The 18,260-nt window shown below is 41.2% G+C and overlaps 1 protein-coding gene across 1 annotated transcript; it reads left to right on the forward strand.

The window, feature by feature from the left end:
• The first annotated feature begins 967 nt into the window (after positions 1 to 967).
• Positions 968 to 13,412, forward strand: usp8 (ubiquitin specific peptidase 8). Its single transcript, XM_083900962.1, has 19 exons — positions 968 to 1,031; positions 2,159 to 2,339; positions 3,662 to 3,806; positions 3,936 to 4,021; positions 4,125 to 4,266; positions 4,527 to 4,569; positions 4,666 to 4,837; positions 4,970 to 5,132; positions 5,522 to 5,663; positions 6,012 to 6,298; positions 6,396 to 6,887; positions 7,284 to 7,358; positions 7,481 to 7,779; positions 8,065 to 8,286; positions 9,334 to 9,544; positions 10,512 to 10,748; positions 11,403 to 11,545; positions 12,101 to 12,233; positions 12,371 to 13,412. Exons 2-19 carry the CDS (start codon positions 2,236 to 2,238, stop codon positions 12,527 to 12,529), a joined length of 3,255 nt encoding a protein of 1,084 aa, XP_083757088.1. The 5' UTR covers positions 968 to 1,031; positions 2,159 to 2,235; the 3' UTR covers positions 12,530 to 13,412.
• The last annotated feature ends 4,848 nt before the right edge of the window (positions 13,413 to 18,260 follow it).

Consider the following 18,260-nt stretch of genomic DNA (forward strand, 5'->3'; position numbering starts at 1 on the left):
ACTATAATTCTTCAAAATTCATCATAATTCATCGGATCGTCCTTAAACTTGGTCAGATCCTCCTCCTCGGGGCCTCGCAAATGTGCTCAAAGAGTAAGTTAAAGAAACTATGAATAAATGATGAATAAAAAGTTCTTTATCACAGATCTCATCATAGCGCGTTCTTCAACTCAGCCCATAGTTCTCCACCCAACTCTCGTCTCTTGAGTTTCTTCGTCACAGTTAGATCTTCTCCATCATCCTCATCCTCTCACCTCCTCAATTCTCATCCTTTCCCTCAACGCAGCCCCTTGTCTATTGTGCTCCCTCTGAGCCTTTATGTCAGGAGGATGAAAGCAGGAGATTCAATCATAATTGTGCAGTTGATGCGTATAGACACTGCACTGTGACATCAAAGTCAAAGTGCCCCACTGTTCTGTTTGCTTTTATTTCAATACGCTGAAAAATATCGACGTTAGATCACAAAGAAAACCTTGGAAATAAAAAGAGCTTTTGGCCACTTTGATTGACGTAAATGGAAGCGAAAATGACGCACAAATGAGTCGGCTGTCTGTGAATCAAGGTGAAAAAGACAGGAACTAAGCTTGAGTTCAGAAATGGTGACGGTGTCGTTCTTGTCATCATCTCTCTTAAAATTCACATCACTTTCCACTGCCAATCTGGGTGTTGACAGGGTAAGAATAGTTAGTTACTCTCATTACCAAAACTGAGGTGCCCTTGAGCAAGGCCCTTTAGATTCTTACATGCACAAGCAGTTGAAAGGGTGTACCTAATAAAGTGGACAGTGAGTGCATGTTCCGGAACATGTTCACAGTTCAGTCTGAGGACCATCAGCACTGGTGTGTGCAGTTTAAAACAGGGAGACTAAAATGTAGTCCGGCAGGTGGCAGTGCTGACACAATAGAGATGCGAGCTGCAGTCAAAAGTCATAAAAGAAGAAAAAGGAGACGGGGGAGGCGGAGACAGAGAGAGAAACAAGGAACAAGCTGTCAAAAAAAAGTGGCTAAGTGTAAGCAACGGAGCTGTTAGAGGTATTTTGATTTAACTGACGTCGTCATATAACAACTTTATTCTTCGGTACACACACGAATCTAAATCATTTCTGGAGCATATCGCTCTTGATTAACGCGATTATAACCTTGTCTAACGGCTCTGCAGTGAAATAGCCTTCAGGAGCTAAAATGACATGTAACTGCGTGAGCTGAGAGCCTAGCATGCTAACTACCCTAGCTAGGTAGCTACGACGCTAAGTTAGTACACTTTGTACCATAATAACGCCGTCGTCTGGCTTTTTAGTCGCCCGTTATCTGACCAGAATATTTACACTCAGGACTCGTGCAAGCCAGATAATAATGTTAATGTGTTAAACGGAATTCTGGTTTAAATATCCAGCGCCGGCTAACTACAATCACAAGCTAACTATTTCTGGCTGTTGCACTGATAACATTGAGAGCATTTAATTTGACCTGTTTTCATCTCCGCGTGTAATAATTCTGCTTATTGTAATTGCTGCATGACTGGTAACGTTAAGTGTATACAGACACTCTATCATAATATCGAAAGTAAAAAGGGAAAGTCACGTTAAATGCTGTTTGTTATTTAGTGGTGGTGATAAATGGCTGTTGGCATCCAGAATGTTGCAATCATGCACGATGCTAATGTTTTGTAATAGGTTGACCGATGGATAAATAATCGATAAACAGTTGTAGCCCTGTCTGGCACCACTTTCAGGATGTCCAAACGTGTACTAACAAATTATAGCAATATTATATTTGGAAAATAAAATATAAATGTAGATCTGAGAATGCCATATAAATCTGGTAATATAAAATACACTCACTGGCCACTTTATTGGGTAAACAAAGCATACAAAAGGTGATACCTGGGGTTAGGGCTGCAGTTTAATATTATTTTTTCTAATCATTTAATCTGTTGATTCAATTAATCTTGTGAAACTTGTTTGGGCTGTAAAATATCAGAAAATGTTGTTGAAATTTTTTTTTGTCCACAAACCTTCTTAGATAGAGGTTAAGGAGTAAAATATTTGAATGAAACCGTATAATCCAACCAGGTAGTCCAATTGAAATTAGATAGGGATAAGGACAATTTGTTTGCGGTCTATAGCGCACATTTGTTTACATTATTTTGCTGTCAACAGATATTTTTCTCGAGATGTGCAAAGCTTGTGTGCACCACTGACTGGTTGTCTGCCTGTGACTGAACACACCTGCCAAGATGCCTGCAGTGTCCACCGGGGTCAAAGACCTCTATCTGTCCACATCTCTGGGAGAGCTGAACAAAAAGGCTGAAATCAAGCCAGAAAAGACGAGCACTAGAAGGTAACGTTCATGTTTATTGCTGAACCTTGAAATGTGTTAATGTTAAAACATCATGAAATATTGCCCCCACTATCTCTTTTGTACATTTTGACCTGACAACAGGTCAAAACCTAAAAGATCCTCAGTTTATTGCAGTTATTGCCACATTAGAGGAGCTGGAATCCAAAAAGTTTGGCAGTTTCACTATCAGTTGTTTTTCAAATAGTTACTTTTTATTACATTCACAATTGTGTTTTTGAGCAGCATAATTAAAGGCCCAAGTAAGACATTATTTGATTTTGGTGGTGATGTGGTGGTTCCTGTAACAATTGGCCATGTTAATGGGATTGAAGTTTGTGAGTGTGTTGACGCTGTAGAGTCTGAGCAGCCTTTGGCAGAGGAGCCGTCTCTAGTTTAGTCTGTAAACTGTCATTAAAGTTATTGTGCGTGACCTTTGGTTATGTTTTGTTTGGTCTATGTGAACAAAAAATGATATGACATTATTTGTATGCCGCATCCTCCATTTGAAAGCAGGCACTGTCAAGCACATACTGTGCACATACTGGCTGTTTTTCTCAAAAAGACGTCAAGCTTTGTTTGAGAATAGACTGCAGGCGCTGTAGAAACACCGGTCGCAAGGGACTGACGCTTTTGTGTTGCCCGTTCAGCTGACTATTGTAGGTCTAGCTCCACCTGTACCGTACTGTACCATTACTCTGGTACCCCAAGGGAAGGGCACATAAAAATGGAACAGTTGAGGCCAGTTATTTTGGTACTGTTCATAATGGAAACTAATGGAAAAATATGTTCCACTTGGTGGAAACACGCCAGTTTTACAGTCATACCTGTTTATGACTGTCTCACTCTGCTCTCACAGTGTTGCTGTTGCTTCCGAATCACTTTATGTGTGCGTTGTGGAAATGTCACAATACAGCACGAGAAACATAGACACTCATGTGGAGCTGGTAGACATAATCAGCATTGTGTGACCTAATTTGACAATGGTTTGAATGTTGGTGACATTTGTTTGTATTTAAAAGTGGGCTCTGCAGCTTTAAATATGCTTTTAGACAATTTTAAAATGACATTTTTTGAGTAAGCTGACGTGAGAACACATGTGAGTGTTCTGCCCTCTATATACTCAAAGCAGGTACCACAACTCGTCTGGATGCTCTGGACATTTTCCTGCTGTTGTGAACATGTCTTATCGCAGACATTCTCCTTTGCTGTTGTCATATGTGAATGCCAACACCTGTAGAATTGCTGGACCCATATTTTCATGCAACCCTGTCAAATTTGAGTCCAGAACGAAGGAATCCAATTAAGGTTTTTCTTTGTTGCAGTTATGTTCAGAGTGCCTGCAAAATCTACAAGGCGGCAGAGGAGTCCCGTCTGGACAGAGACGAGGAGAGAGCTTATGTGCTGTACATGAAGTTTTTAACAGTGTATAACATCATCAAGAAAAGACCAGACTTCAAGGACCAACTGGTAAAGCTTATAATTATAGCTTCTTTATGAGTAGTGTTATTGATACACTTCAGTGTTTCTCATGTAAACACTTGTTGATTAGTATAACTTATCTAACACTAATGAAATTGTTTATTCCAATGCACTAAGGATTATTACATGACAGTGCTTGGGCCATCCAGCGTCAAGAAATCTGTTGAAGAAGCCGAGAAGCTTTCTGAAAGTCTAAAACTCAGGTCAGTGGCTTTGGCTGGTTTTGATTTACAAAGCCTTTTAAATACATGCGTTGCAGAGATCAGAATTGGGCTTTACAAATCTAATCCTGATACGTCTATACAGATATGAGGAGGTTGAAGTTCGAAAAAGACTTGAAGAGAAAGAGAGACGAGAGGAAAAGAAAAGACGAGAGGAAACGAAGGAGAAAGATGGTGGTCGAGACTCTGCGAAAGCATCAGCAGCAAACAAAATGGAGAGCAAAAAGGTAGAAATCGTGCAATTTTTCCCAGAAAATAACTGACCCCTAATTGAAGATGGATTAGAAGTGCGTTCATTGATTTGTGTGCCTTTTGAAACAAAGAAAACAAACACTAAAATATATCTTCAAACTACACAATATGAGCATTTGTATTTGTTTATTTGTATCAAAAAGAAATAAATGAAAAATGAACTGAGGATATTAATATTGTCGTATTTAAAAGATTATTATTTCAGCATCTCTGTGTTTCTGTGTCTGCACGTCAGGTAAAAGGAGAACAGAATCAACAGAAGACTGTTGCCTCAAAGGGTAAGCTGAAAAACAAACAAACAAGTATAAGAGAACTTTCCTCATTCCCAAAAGTGGAGGTGAAAATTGTTGTTTGTTGATTTTATTTATTTATAGTTGCTGTACCAGCAGGCGGGATCACAGCTGAGAAACTTTTCCTCATGATGAAGGACCAGACGATAACAACGATTGTTATAGATGCTCGTAGCCATAGCGACTTTGAGGAGTCCCACATTCAGGTCCCAGCCCAGAGCTGCATCAGTGTGCCTGAAGAGGCCATTAGTCCAGGGTGAGTAAAGACTTCATGTCTGAATGTTTAATCCGATATTGAACTTGCCATTTCCAATCTGGTCTGATACAGTATAAATCAGTATATATGATCTCTTTTCCTTTCTTCTCGTTTTTCCTCATCACTTTTCAGAATCACTGTGAATCAGATAGAGACTAAGCTACCAGAGGTGTCCAAAGGGCACTGGAGGCAGCGGGGATACGTGGATTACATAGTCTTGCTGGACTGGTTCAGCTCTGTCTCTGACCTTAGACTTGGCACCACCTTGCAGAGCCTCAAAGATGCACTCTACAAGGTAACATCCTGTGGGTTGGTGTTGGTGCAGTCTCTTTTATGTGTGACTCTCAAGGCCCAGACTCTCCTTTACCTTTCCCTAGTGTATCAGTATCAGTTTGTCCTTTCAGGCTGCTGCAGTTTACATGTTATTGTTTATTTTAAGGTGTATGGTCATTCATTCATATGGTATATGATTTTTAGTCACCCCTTGTCGCTGTGTACACCTCTCCCTTGCAGCGCCACAATGCATCAGCAAGAAAATGCAGTTTTTACTTGACTTGACAGAGTTCTGTGTACGTCTGCATGTAATGCACGGCCTATGCACAAGGCCTCCATACATACAATATCACTGCAAAAAGTTCCATACTGTCTTTGTGAAGTAAAATTATTTGTTTGCACAATTCTCAGTGGGACAGCATGACCATTCTGCGTAGTGAGCCACTGGTGCTGGAGGGAGGCTACGAGAACTGGCTGTTGTTTTACCCCATGTACACAACCAACGCTAAAGTCCGGCCTCCAAGACAAAACATGATCAACACTCTCCCTCAGTGTGAGTGTCTCTAATCCCACCTGTGTGCCCATCTGTTGTTAGTAGTTCCTGCTCAGCAGCGGGAGCACAGCTTCATTTAAGAAATCTTTATTATAGAAATGTAATACGTTTGCCTGATAATTAAAGGTAATTAATTAACAGGCAAAGGGATTTACTGGGTTTTTAGATTAGATTGCACTCATGCTGTCTAGGTGAGCTCTGTTATCTGCATTTACTGGCATATTTCTGTAGGACATGGACTTTGACAGATACTTGTTTGCCTTAAATACCTTTTAGATTAAATATTCCTAATTTTTATTATTATTATATTTCCTTTGATTTATTTCTATTTTTTTTTTAATTAAACAGTGAACTTTAGTTACCCGTCCCTGGAGGAGCTAAAGCCTCCGCCTCCACCTCAACCAGACCCCGATGTCACATCTAAGCCTCAGGAAGCCTCGCTTCCTGTGCTGGTCAATGGGATGACACCAGCAGACCCTCCCACATCTAAGAGTTCCATGGTTACTGACAGTCTGTCAGACACTGTTGATTCGCCAGTAACATTGCCCACAAATTCTGGTGCAGACCTTGGTAAAAAGGATGCAGCAGCTGGCTCATCCAGCCAGTCACCTGCAACCACCAAGGCCCTTCCACAGGTATTGATATCTGTTAAATATGTTGTGTACTTATCATCTTCAAGTGTGGGTGAAAATCACTTATTTCATGTTTTACCCTCTTGTTCCTCTCTACAAGTTCGACCGTGCTAAGAAACCTGCTATGTGGGTGTCCGATGAGCCAAAGCCAAATCAGAACGGTTCAGCAAAGGACTTTATCCAGAATGGTCCAGCTGCCCCTGACCGCTCAGTCAAACCATCCCTGCCACCAAACGCCTCTTTGTCTAAAGAAGAACAAAGTAGGATACACTCTGAGGCAGCGGCAGTGATGGAGAAGGCAAAGCAAGAGCAAGAAAGACGCATGCAGGCGCGTCGTTTGGAGGAGGAGAGGGAACTGAAAGAAAAGCTTGAAAGGGAAGAAGTTGAGAAGAGAAAGAATGAAGAGGAGGATGTGAAACATCAAGACAAGAAGAGGCTGGAAAGGCAGAAGGCAGAAGATGAAGAAGAACACAAAGAGAACAGGGTGTGGGATGAGAAGGAGAGGAGGGGAAAAGATCAGAACTCTGACACACCCTCCAAGAGTATGTCTCTGGATTCACCTGCACCTAACCACATTGTTAGTGAAATTAAGGTGAGTCTTGGTTTCTGTCAAAACCTCTTCAACCCTCAAGCAACCCTTCAAGCTGCTTACAGATACAGATTATGCCATCACTCAACAAACATCATGTGAAATCCTTTGGTTCTTTAAATTTGTCTTGTGGTTAACCTCGCGAAATCCTTTTAAATCACCTCAAGACAAAGACCTGTTTAACCCGTGTCAGTGTGGGGAGTCATGTAAATAGATAATCTGCGACCAAACCTTGTCAAAGCCCTTCTTCATCCACATACCATATTTTTGAGCTATGTCATGCTTAGACATTGCTTTAGCTCTGTACACAATCATTCCCACAGCTTCACTCCACATATAGAATAACGAAGATGCTGTAAATGTAACTCCCCCCTAAAATGATATCCCCCATCTCCACAGCGGGAGCCCCTGACCAGAGCAAGGAGTGAGGAAATGGGTCGGAGTATACCGGGTCTTCCAGACGGTTGGATGAAGGTATCAGATGTTTACACCTTAGTTGAGTTATTCAAGAGTCCCTGAAGATGGAGATTCCTCTCTTATTTCTGACAGTACGTTTTTGCCCACTGATGCATTTCTTGCCTTACTTTTTTTAATAGTTCCTTGACACAGTGACGGGGACCTACCGATACTACCATTCTCCAACCAACCGCGTCCACCTGTACCCTCCCGAGGTCACTGTTCCACAGACGCCACCCTCTACTCCGCCAACGGTTAAACAGAAACCGTCCCGACCAGCTGAGCCAGATACCAAATGTGAACAAGAGCGGGAACAGTCTAAGCTGAAACGCTCCTACTCCTCCCCCGACATCAGCCAGGACCTGAGAGAGGAGGCCCAGAAGAAGGCCACCGCCCCAGCCGCTGCTGCTGTCATACCCACCATCAACAGAGAGACTAAGTAAGGAAAAAAAAAACTATTAAAATGGTATTCAAATCAGAGTTCTACTAATGCAAATCAGGCTTACACTCCTTTGCCTGTGTTGTTACCAAAGCATTCAACATACATAGGTTTTATAATGTGTGGAAATCAAATTGATCACTTGTAGTTAACAGTGTGGACAGTGAGGACAAGTAAGGATTTTCCTGCTGTCTGAACTCAACCTTAGACTCGTTGCATTTGCTTTTCTCTTTCCTCAGCATATACTAGTCTGGTTTAATATCATTGTGCTCCTGTGTCCTCTAGACCTGCCAATGCTAAAGTCCACTCCAAAGTGGAGATTGTGCGGCCGTCGGCTGCTAAACTCCGCAGCCTAAATCCTACCTTTGGAGGTCTGGGCACATCACTGACTGGCCTTCGTAACCTTGGAAACACGTGCTACATGAACTCCATCTTGCAGTGCCTGTGTAACACTCCAGCCATGGCTGATTACTTCAACAAAAACTTCTACATGGATGATATTAACAGGTCAGTGCTTTGCATGGATTTGGTAAATCTAGCACATGTACTCACCAGCCACTTTATTAGGTACATGTGACACCTAAATAAAGAGGCAGAAGTGGCGTCCGATGTGATCTTCTGTTGCTGTAGCCCATCTGTCTCCAGTTATGTGTGTTTAGAGATGTCCTCTTCATAATTAATTTGTAACCGGCAGTTGTTTGTGTTTGTGTTACTGTTTCCTCTCTATCATTCTCCTCTTACATCAAGGTATTTTCATGCATATACTGTCACTTGCTGGATACTTACTTAATACAATTTAGGAGTAAGTAAGTTCTGACGGATATTTCAATTGTGATTTCATTAGATACGTTGTTTTGAGTCAGCGTTCAGTTCAATATTCTCTGTATAATGTAATGGGGCATTACCACGTGCCACCATAAAAACATTAACTGTTCTGTTGCAAGAATGAGAACTTTAAGATATGAACAGGTTCTAAAATAAAAATAGAAAAATGGAAGTGTAGCCCTTGCCGTTTGCTAATTCTTAGGGATGAGCATTTCGAGTAAAAATTCAATTTCAATATTCAATGGTGGAATTCCTCAATTATTTGAATGTTCTAAAGTGTAAATGCAGGGTTCACAGCATGTTGAGGTAACAGAAGCAGCTAACAACATGCATTCATACAGTCATAGTGAACTAAAATCTAATTTCTTCCTTATTCTGACGCTCAGTTTGAACTTCAGCAGCTCCATCTCTTCAGCTTCACTATGTCTACATGCCAGAATGCATGTAGTCTTCTGCCATGTGATTGACTGATTAGATATTTACGTCACCAAGCGTGGTGGCAGGAATGTTTGGATGAGGTCAAAGGTTACCATAGGCAGAGCTCAGTTTGGATAAATGCAGATGATGAATGTGTTAAATGTGTTAAATGTTGAAATGTGTTTTTGTAGTAAGACATTCTTTTCCAGTAACTATTAGGTCTCGTGCAAATGGGTCAACAAGCGGTTTGAACAAGTGTACCTAATAAAGTTGGTGGTTGAGTATGCCTCTCTTTGTCGATGTCTCTGCCAGATACAACATCCTTGGTCACAAAGGGGAGGTGGCGGAGGAGTTTGGTGTGATCATGAAAGCTCTCTGGGCCGGTCTGTACAAGTGCATCAGTCCACGGGACTTCAAGATCACCATAGGCAAGATCAACGACCAGTTTTCTGGCTATGACCAGCAAGACTCTCAGGAGCTGCTGCTGTTCCTCATGGACGGGCTTCACGAGGATCTTAACAAGGTAAGTGTGCACACGCTTGTTTCATAAATGGTTGTGTTCAAGTATTCATAGCACATCCAGCTATGCTAACTCTGTATTAGATACTGAGTAGTGATGGAAGTAGTAAGTACTTTGGCTTCTAATTCCCCTGTATGTTATTGTATCTTTGCCTTGTAACAATAAATATAGTTTTTTTTTTTATCATTTTCCTTCTTTCTGTTTTGTTTTTCACTGGGTTACATTTTGATGGCAAATTAGAGAGTAAGTAAGTAGCTGTGTGTGTCCTTGGTCCTCCTGCAGCAGTGTGAGTGTGGTGTGTGTCTGCATCTGTGTGCTCTGATGCTCCGTCAGAACCTCTGTGCATGTGGACCACAAAACATGCCTCATTGCCTGTTCTGACTGATTCTTACTGGCTTCATGTGCTTTTGAATGAGGGGGGAAGGCGTTGTAATATGGTTAGGAAAAAAAAATGATGCCCTTGTTTTTTTAAACTTGCTCAAAAGTTTAATACGGTTCTCTGAAGAACAAGCAGCATGGACATACTTTGATCACTGTCGCCACCTGGGGTTGAGCTGAAGTTATACATCCATCCCATTTTTAATAAACAAGACTATTCAGTCTTTTAAAATATGATGACGTTTCATTCTTCATGACACACTTTCCATCTCATTCCGTTCCTTCTGTGTGGTGTTCAGACGCGTCTGCCATCAGACTGTTCCTGCTCTGTCCTCGTTCACTTTGTCCTCTATGAGTTCTAATTCCCTCAGACTAATTAACGAGGTATTTATTAGTAAGCGTATCTTCCTGTTCATTATGCTGAGAGTAAACTGGCTGGACTGCATGTTAATGTAGTCGAAAAACATAGGGATTTAAAATGCAAGGATCTAGTTTTTTTTCTCTGCAAAATTTCCAAATATGATAGATTTTATTTTTTTTAGTACAGTTGTTACAGATGTCTTTTTTTTTTTTTTGCCGTGTCTGGCATCAGGCGGACAACAGGAAGCGGTACAAGGAGGAGGAGAACGACCACCTGGACGATCCGATGGCAGCCGAGCTGGCCTGGAGCAAACACAAGCTGCTGAACGAGTCCATCATTGTCGCGCTGTTCCAGGGTCAGTTCAAGTCCACCGTGCAATGTCTGACCTGTCATCGCAAGTCACGCACATTTGAGACCTTCATGTACCTGTCGCTGCCTCTGGCCTCCACTAACAAGTGCTCCCTGCAGGTCAGTTGTCGGACGTTAAATCCTCGCATTTGCAAATGTATTCATGTGAGCATATGCATACAGTTGTCTTATTTTCTTACAGTATTACAGTTTAGTTTAAAGGCCCACTCTTCGCTCTTGCATTCCAATTGTGTTGGAGAACATATTATGTAGCCTTTGATTAACATAAAAACTCAAAAGATATTTAGTTTATGTGTTGTGCGCTTTTGTAAAAACTTGTTATTCCAAACCTGACCCAGCTTCTGATATCAACATTCTGGGGTAATAAAATTAGGCCTCCAACTAACGATTATTTTCATAATCGATTTAATCCGTCAGTTATTTTCTAAATAGTCACTTCTTTGGTCTGAAAATGTCAGAAAATGCTCAGAAAACAAACTTTAATCAGTGTTTACCAAACCCGTAAATGATAATGTTCTCAAATGTTTTGTCCACAAACCAAATTGATTTGGTTTGTTTTTTGTTATATGAAGCAAATAAACCAGAAAAAAATCAGATTTAAGAAGCTGAACAATTAGAAAATCCACACTCAAACTTATTATTCTATTATAAAAATAATTTTAACTAAGCTTTACACACTGGACCTTTAATCCATATAGCCACTTTTTTTTTTTTCTTTGTCATACTGAAACCGTTGCTGTTGCTTGTTGGCAGGATTGTCTGCGGCTCTTCTCCAAGGAGGAGAAACTCACCGACAACAACAAGGTGTTCTGCAGACACTGCAAGGCCCACAGAGACTCCACCAAGAAACTGGAGATCTGGAAAGTCCCACCCATTGTGCTGGTGCACTTGAAACGGTCTGTATCACTCAGTAAACTCAAATGAAATCAATACATGCGGTACTTGCTTTCAGTTTGGAATATTCTTTTAATATGACTGTGAACGATTTGCAACCTCTGCCGAGCAGAAATCATGAAGCGGATGTTTTGCCGGATAAATGATATGATGACTTGTTGAACTGAATTTTGATCCATGTCTGGACCTTAACTTCTCCATCTCCCAATGTCTCAAATCCAACGTAAACCTGGATCAAACTGAACAACTGGGACACCTTTGCTTTCAATTGAGCTATCAAGACAAAAATGGAAGCTTCTCAGCTATCTCATTCAGAAAAAAAACAGCCTATAGGTGTCCTTAATATCCTACACAGACTATAATATAATAATACTATACTAATACTATAATGTATAGATAATAATTGATCAAAATTAGCTCTCAACTCTTTTGAGTCATGCTGCTCATAAACTACAGGCAGACAAAACGCGACAAACGATGTAACCTCCTTGCCCAAAGTAATATTTTTTTAAATTTGAGTAATATTAGTGATCTCCTTGTTGGTTGTGTTTCTGCAGATTCTCTTATGAGGGCAGGTGGAAGCAGAAGCTGCAGACATCTGTAGACTTTCCTCTGGACAGTCTGGACCTGTCCCAGTACGTCATTGGACCCAAACAGACCCCCAAGAGATACGGCCTTTATGCAGTGTCTGTAAGTTGCAGTGAAATTAAATAGCTTTAAATGGATGGGTTTAACTAATTAACAGTACATTGTCCATGATCCAAAATGTAACTTTTTAAAAAACATATTTATGATGAAGACTTAACCTCCTTCTTTTCCTCTCCCAGAACCACTACGGGGGTTTGGATGGCGGCCATTACACTGGATACTGTAAGAACGTCCAAAAACAGCGCTGGTACAAGTTTGACGATCACGAGGTGTCAGAAATCTCCACCTCCTCTGTCAAGTCGTCCGCGGCCTACATCCTGTTTTACTCGACCCTGTGATGCAGCTGTCGGACACGGAAGAGAAAACACTAAACCCAGATCGGCGACGCTCAAGCTTCCAGGTTGTTTTCTTTTGTTTTTTTTCTCTTTTGAAATCACAGCTCTGTCTGAGGACCTGATGCACGTAGCTGCGGGTTCATTAGTCGTGCGTGCGTGTGCACTCGAAGGTGTTCTGGAGTGAGCGGCTGTGAGATCCTGTCTGTCGCTCAGACCGGAGAATGATACAGAGACCCTGTGCAATGCTTCAGCGACTCGAGGACTCTATAGCTGTTAAATCATGCCGTCTGTTCAGATTACTGATCGTGTAGAGACTGAGCTGAGGCTCAGTTTGCTCTGACTTGGTCCGGTCGTCGTCATAGCGCTGACGTCCGGTTTAGACGCTCTTCACCTCCATTTGCATAGCGCTCAGTGTGAACGGCCGGACCACAGAGCTGATCCTCGGCTTCTCGTGTACTGTGGGTTAGATGGCATGTACATATACTTAACAATGCTAATGTTGCACATTTAAACATGTAAATATGTCAAGGGCCAGGTGAATATCTGTTAAGTGACCAAATGATTATAGTTTTTTTCTTTGTTTCTGTGAAAGTAGCAGCCATTATAGTATCCCCATGTTCATGAGGACAAAACGATGTATTTTAGGGGTTTTAACTCTATAGCCTTGTGATTTTAACGTGAACTTAAAGGGGACGGAAGAGACTGTGAGTGTTGAATTCTTCCTAAAGACGGGGGGGGATTTAAGATTGTTGCTTGTTCATGTTATCCATCTTATTGCACTTCCATAATATGCAATCACTTTAAGTTGATTATGTAGACCGTGTCCTAGAGCAGGCAACATTAATACCTGACGCAGAATGCTTTAACTCAAACACTGAGATTTTGTCTGTCGTGCTCAGTCCAGCGGGTAACGAGGGCAGGGGGGGGGGGGGGGGGGAGCTTCCTGCTCATAAAGGTTGAATTTATTCTCTTTAACATAACTCTTTGCATAACTATATTCAAACACAACAACTATATACAGGACATATTACTGGGATAATTTGGCACCTTCCTTGGATTGTAGTGGAAGAATCACTTTTATAGAAGGATTGTTGTTTGATTTTAATCTCATTAATGTGTCTGTGTTTAGTACAGACTCCGGGGGAGAATATGAAGACGTGAGAAATTGACCTAATTCACTTGTTCAAGTGTGTCGGCGTCAACGTTTGCTGTTTGATTCACTGTCTGACCCAAGCAAGCACAGAGTATTGTTTCTTTTTCTTTCTCATTGGACCGAAAAAGTTTGTCAGCATTGTACTCTCTTCTTTGAGAGGACTGTTTTCTTAGCATGAGATCATAATAGGGTTTTATTTTCACATGTACGTGTTTGTTTGAGTTCAAATTGCTCGAAAGAAGATTTCTTTCAGATATAACGATTATATTAATCCCAAACTTACTCATATGACTATTTATTAAAAGTGCTTCAAATCAGTGTTTGTGTGTGTGTTGATGGACTTCTTGACTACTCAAAGCTGCCCGTACACCTCAGAAAGAAAGATGCACACAAGTGAATGATACATCTACTTTATTTGATGAAGTCAGCAGGAGCGTGTGCAGCAGAGATGATGCCCGAGTGAGTGTGTAATGACGAGGAGCAGACGGATTAGATCTCCAGTAAAAATCCTGTACTGGGTTTGTGTGTTTGGTTGTAGAAAGAGCTCAGAGTCCAAAGATCTTTGGATGTTTGAACGGTTTGCGGCTGTAGAAGAGCAGGTATGCGTTTGGAGACTGCACGTAGCTGTCCTGTACCTCTCTGACCGCAGAGTCGTCAAAGCAGTGCCAGGTCCGGGTCAGCGTGTTGTGGCACAGAGCTGTGTAATGACCCATGTTGAGGTGGCCTGCATGGTTCTGGAAAAGAAGTGGGTCAATGTGAGTTGGAAAAAACTTCTTAAAACTACATCGCTTTGCATGTAAACATGTCAGTTTGTCTATAGGGATTTGTGTATACAGTATCTTCAGAAGCCACTTTATTAGGCACAGGGAAAACCTAATAAAGTGGGAACAGTGTCACCTGGTGTCGTGTTCTGCTGCTGCAGCCAACCTGTCATGGCAACAAATGTCTGACCAAAGGGTTCGGGTGTGTGGATTCACTCACCACGACTGCATAGAGGCGGTAAGAGGAACATGACGTGTTCTGTGCCGAGCTGGAGAGGAACTGGTTGACGTCGAGCTTCATTGAGAAGATGACGTTAGTCCTCAGTTTCACGTGGTTCTTCCCTTTAAATCCAAACCTACATGACATTGATTTTTGGTTACGGTTCTTCTATAAAATCCTGAAATGCATATTTCATGATACCCTAATCATCATATGACTGAATGGTGATCCATGAATCTTAACATTTTAGCATAATGGGCTTTAATATCCATTAAAAGAAATGGAAACTTAATCATGTGACCTGATGGAAAGTCTCAGTGCAGTGTCAGATTAAGATTTTTTTTTTTAAAATTACAATAACCAAAGCTCCCTCTACTAAACAAATAGCCTGATAGTGGCGATGGTGTCACACGTCTGATTACCTTTTCAGGTGCAACATCAGGACTTCAGGTGCTTTGTCCAAACAGGTCAGAACAGCAGTTTCTCTCCTCAGGCCACACACCGAGCACAGCATCTTCTCTCCACCGCTCAGGATCGTCTGCTCGAAGAACAGTGACAGACAGTCCTGCTCGACACGGAGAGAAAGTGGACACGGTGTTACCATGCATTTACATACAGTCTGGGTTCTAGTGCTGCATTGGAAATATTGCAAACTCCTGGAAAAAGGGCACCTGGATGGAGCACTTGATAACGTCAGAAGGAATGGCCAAAGACAGCACGGTGAAGGTCTGCGTGCTGTTTGCCTGGTGACTGCAGTGCGTGCAGAGGGTGGTGTAGCTCAACTGACCCTCGAACAGATGTGAGACGATGGTGGAGTCTCCAGCTGCTGCTGCGGCACAGTTTCTGCCGTGGTCTTTTTTAAGCTGACGCATCTGACGCCTCACCACCTTGTGAACACACACATGTAGATTTGTTTTAGCTGCATTGATTTTAATCACAGAGGAAGTGAAGGTGCAGATGAGGCGGATGGTCCAGTCCCAGTGTTCATCCTCACAGACTCAAGAGACGTTGAGGTGCTTTCATGGTCAGTCGGTGAGGGCTTAGGTACAGGGGTCTGCAACCTGCGGCTCTAGAGCCACATGTGGCTCTTCAGCCACTCTGCAGTGGCTCCTTGTAGCTTTAGAGATCAAGGCGACAAATAAAAGTGTTTTAATATCTTGTGCAACATTCAATGTCGACGTAAAATGCAATATTCAGTACATGTTTGGATGCGTCCTGTCCATCTTTGGATCCACATACCGTTTTTCTTGTGCACGAACAACATACAATCCAAATATTTGCTTCATTTATTTCAAATTGGGTTTCACTTTTATTTCTTTAATTTGCCACAAACAATAAAACAATGGAAGAACCAGGTCTAAAGGGTCTAAAGGTTGGATATAAACTGAACATGTTGTAGTTCTTAAATGTCATAAATGAAAGAGACTATTACTATTGTACATAGTTTGTCTGTATAAAAACCTTTATACGTGTTATTATCTTCATCTTGTGGGTTTTTTTGCGGCTCCAAATGAATTTTTGGGTGGAGAGACGACAAAAATGGCTCTTTTCATCCTAAAGGTTACAGACCCCTGGACTAGGACCTTATACTACATAGAAACACAACGTATGACAGTAAGAAACATAACATACAAACTTATAGACAGTATGAAGAAAATACAAACATTAAAAGAAAGACAGAGGGGAAAAATAAATGCACACAACACAAATTATATTTTTTAAAAATCCATAAAAATCACATTCAATCTATGTCCTAATCTTTGTGTACATTTTCTGTTATTATTAATTTTGTTAGAAATGAGATGAATAACTGCTTGTTATTTTCATTAATATTAATTTTATCAGAACAAAAGGGTAAAATAAAGGCAATGCAAAAGCAAATCGATTGAGTAAGAGGGAGATATAATATTACAATATCATAAAACAAAAAGTGAATATATGAATAGCCAGACATGGCTAGCTTATCGTTTGCTTGCTGATGTCGATAGTTAGCATAAACGGTAGCTAATATGTGAAAGTTGTGTGTAAACATAATAATAATAATAATCAGATTTCTTTCTTCATCAGTCTACAAAGTCACTATTTTAAAGAGCAACAGCTCATTATTCAAACACTTGATTGTGCAAACAGTGACGTGCACCTGCTAGCATGCTAGCTAATGATGCTTTTCCCAGAAAGCTAGGTTTGCCTCGTCATAACTTGTACCAACGTGACAAAACAAGAAGAAGAAGAAGTAAAGAGAGAGAAGAGATAAGTAAACATGAGTGACCAACACTGATGTTAATATTAAAAGTGTCTGTTAAAACCCTCAGGAGTGAAGATAAAGGTGAGGAGCCTTTTCTCAAGAGGCTATTTTAAGATGCTTTAGCAGCTAAACACACACACACACACACACACACGCACAGGTGTTAATCATCACATTAATTAGGGCTCTGTTGAGTCAGGACTGTGTGTGACAGAGAACCAGCATCTGAACTGAGGAACCTTAAATGAAGCTCAACCACCACTAATTCACGTTATTTCTTTTTTCAATGTATATACTCTTTTTCTCATTTTTCTCTACTTTGACCTGACAAAATGGCTGCTGTTCAAAGAGCTGAAGTCCAGAGGTCTGTTCATTCAGCGTCTACATCCCTGAGGCTTCACCAGGAAAGTTTCCATGTCGTCAAAGCAAAGTAAGAAATGATGCTATAGTGACTTTTGCTGCTAATGTTCTTAGTTTGTCTCTGTTTGGACTTTATGAGCAGAAACAATGGAACATTGTTCATATGCTGTGTTGAGGGTGTGAGTGGAGACAAGAAGCTTTAGTTCTGTCAAACTGCTAAATGTCTTCTGACACTTTTTGTGGACACATCTTTTGTTTCCTTCACTTTACAAACACAATGTTGCTGTTGCCTTGACATGAAACAAATCACTTCCTGTGTGCAGCGCAGGAATGTTGTCAGGTGCCTATCAGTTGCTTATTTTTCTATTATATTTTTTACACATTGCTGCCATTTCAAAAACAATCCCATATCTATCTCTAACATAAAGGTTGTACTCATACTGTATTCAATGTGAGGCTCTCACTGTCTCTCAGCAGATCATAGCGTTAAAGGGACACTGTGTAGTATTTATGGGTTTATTTAACCCAAAATCCACTTTTTTCTACATATTATGTGCTCCTGCATTGTCTAGTCGCTGTATAATAGTTTTTGTTTCATTTTCGTAGTGTTTCAAAAAGTCATGTAAAATAACACGGTCGCGGGCCGCGGTTGCATAGCCACTGTTAGCAGAGAGACGCCATGTTTCTACAGGAGCCTGTAAGGACAAACGCGAGAGAACAAATCAAGCGTCTCTTTACTTGTAGCTGAAGTCCCGCCTCCTCTCTCTCCGCTTCGTCTGCTACGGCCGCGGTAGCTCCGCCCTCTCCCTCACCTCACGTACCTCATCTGCTGACACGGAGAAAGACGACGAGGACGACATTTGACCAGCTGAGGACACCGTAGCGCTCAGGGAAGGGAGGGGGTGAGCAGAGGAGCAGTTCTTTGTTGTAAATGTCAGCCTCTCCTCTAGATGGCACTATAAACTACTTACTTCACCTTTAAAGTCTGTGACGGC

The sequence above is a fragment of the Microchirus variegatus genome, assembly GCF_963457635.1.
Source record: "Microchirus variegatus genome assembly, chromosome: 14".
In the NCBI taxonomy this organism is placed as follows: domain Eukaryota; kingdom Metazoa; phylum Chordata; class Actinopteri; order Pleuronectiformes; family Soleidae; genus Microchirus; species Microchirus variegatus.

Bases quoted from the DNA above. Each gene is read 5' to 3' on its own strand.
- usp8 (XM_083900962.1), top strand. From the start codon at position 2,236: ATGCCTGCAGTGTCCACCGGGGTCAAAGACCTCTATCTGTCCACATCT. The intron at 7,780-8,064 runs GTAAGGAAAAAA...TGTGTCCTCTAG, and splicing joins ACCATCAACAGAGAGACTAA to ACCTGCCAATGCTAAAGTCC. The intron at 11,546-12,100 runs GTCTGTATCACT...GTGTTTCTGCAG, and splicing joins GTGCTGGTGCACTTGAAACG to ATTCTCTTATGAGGGCAGGT.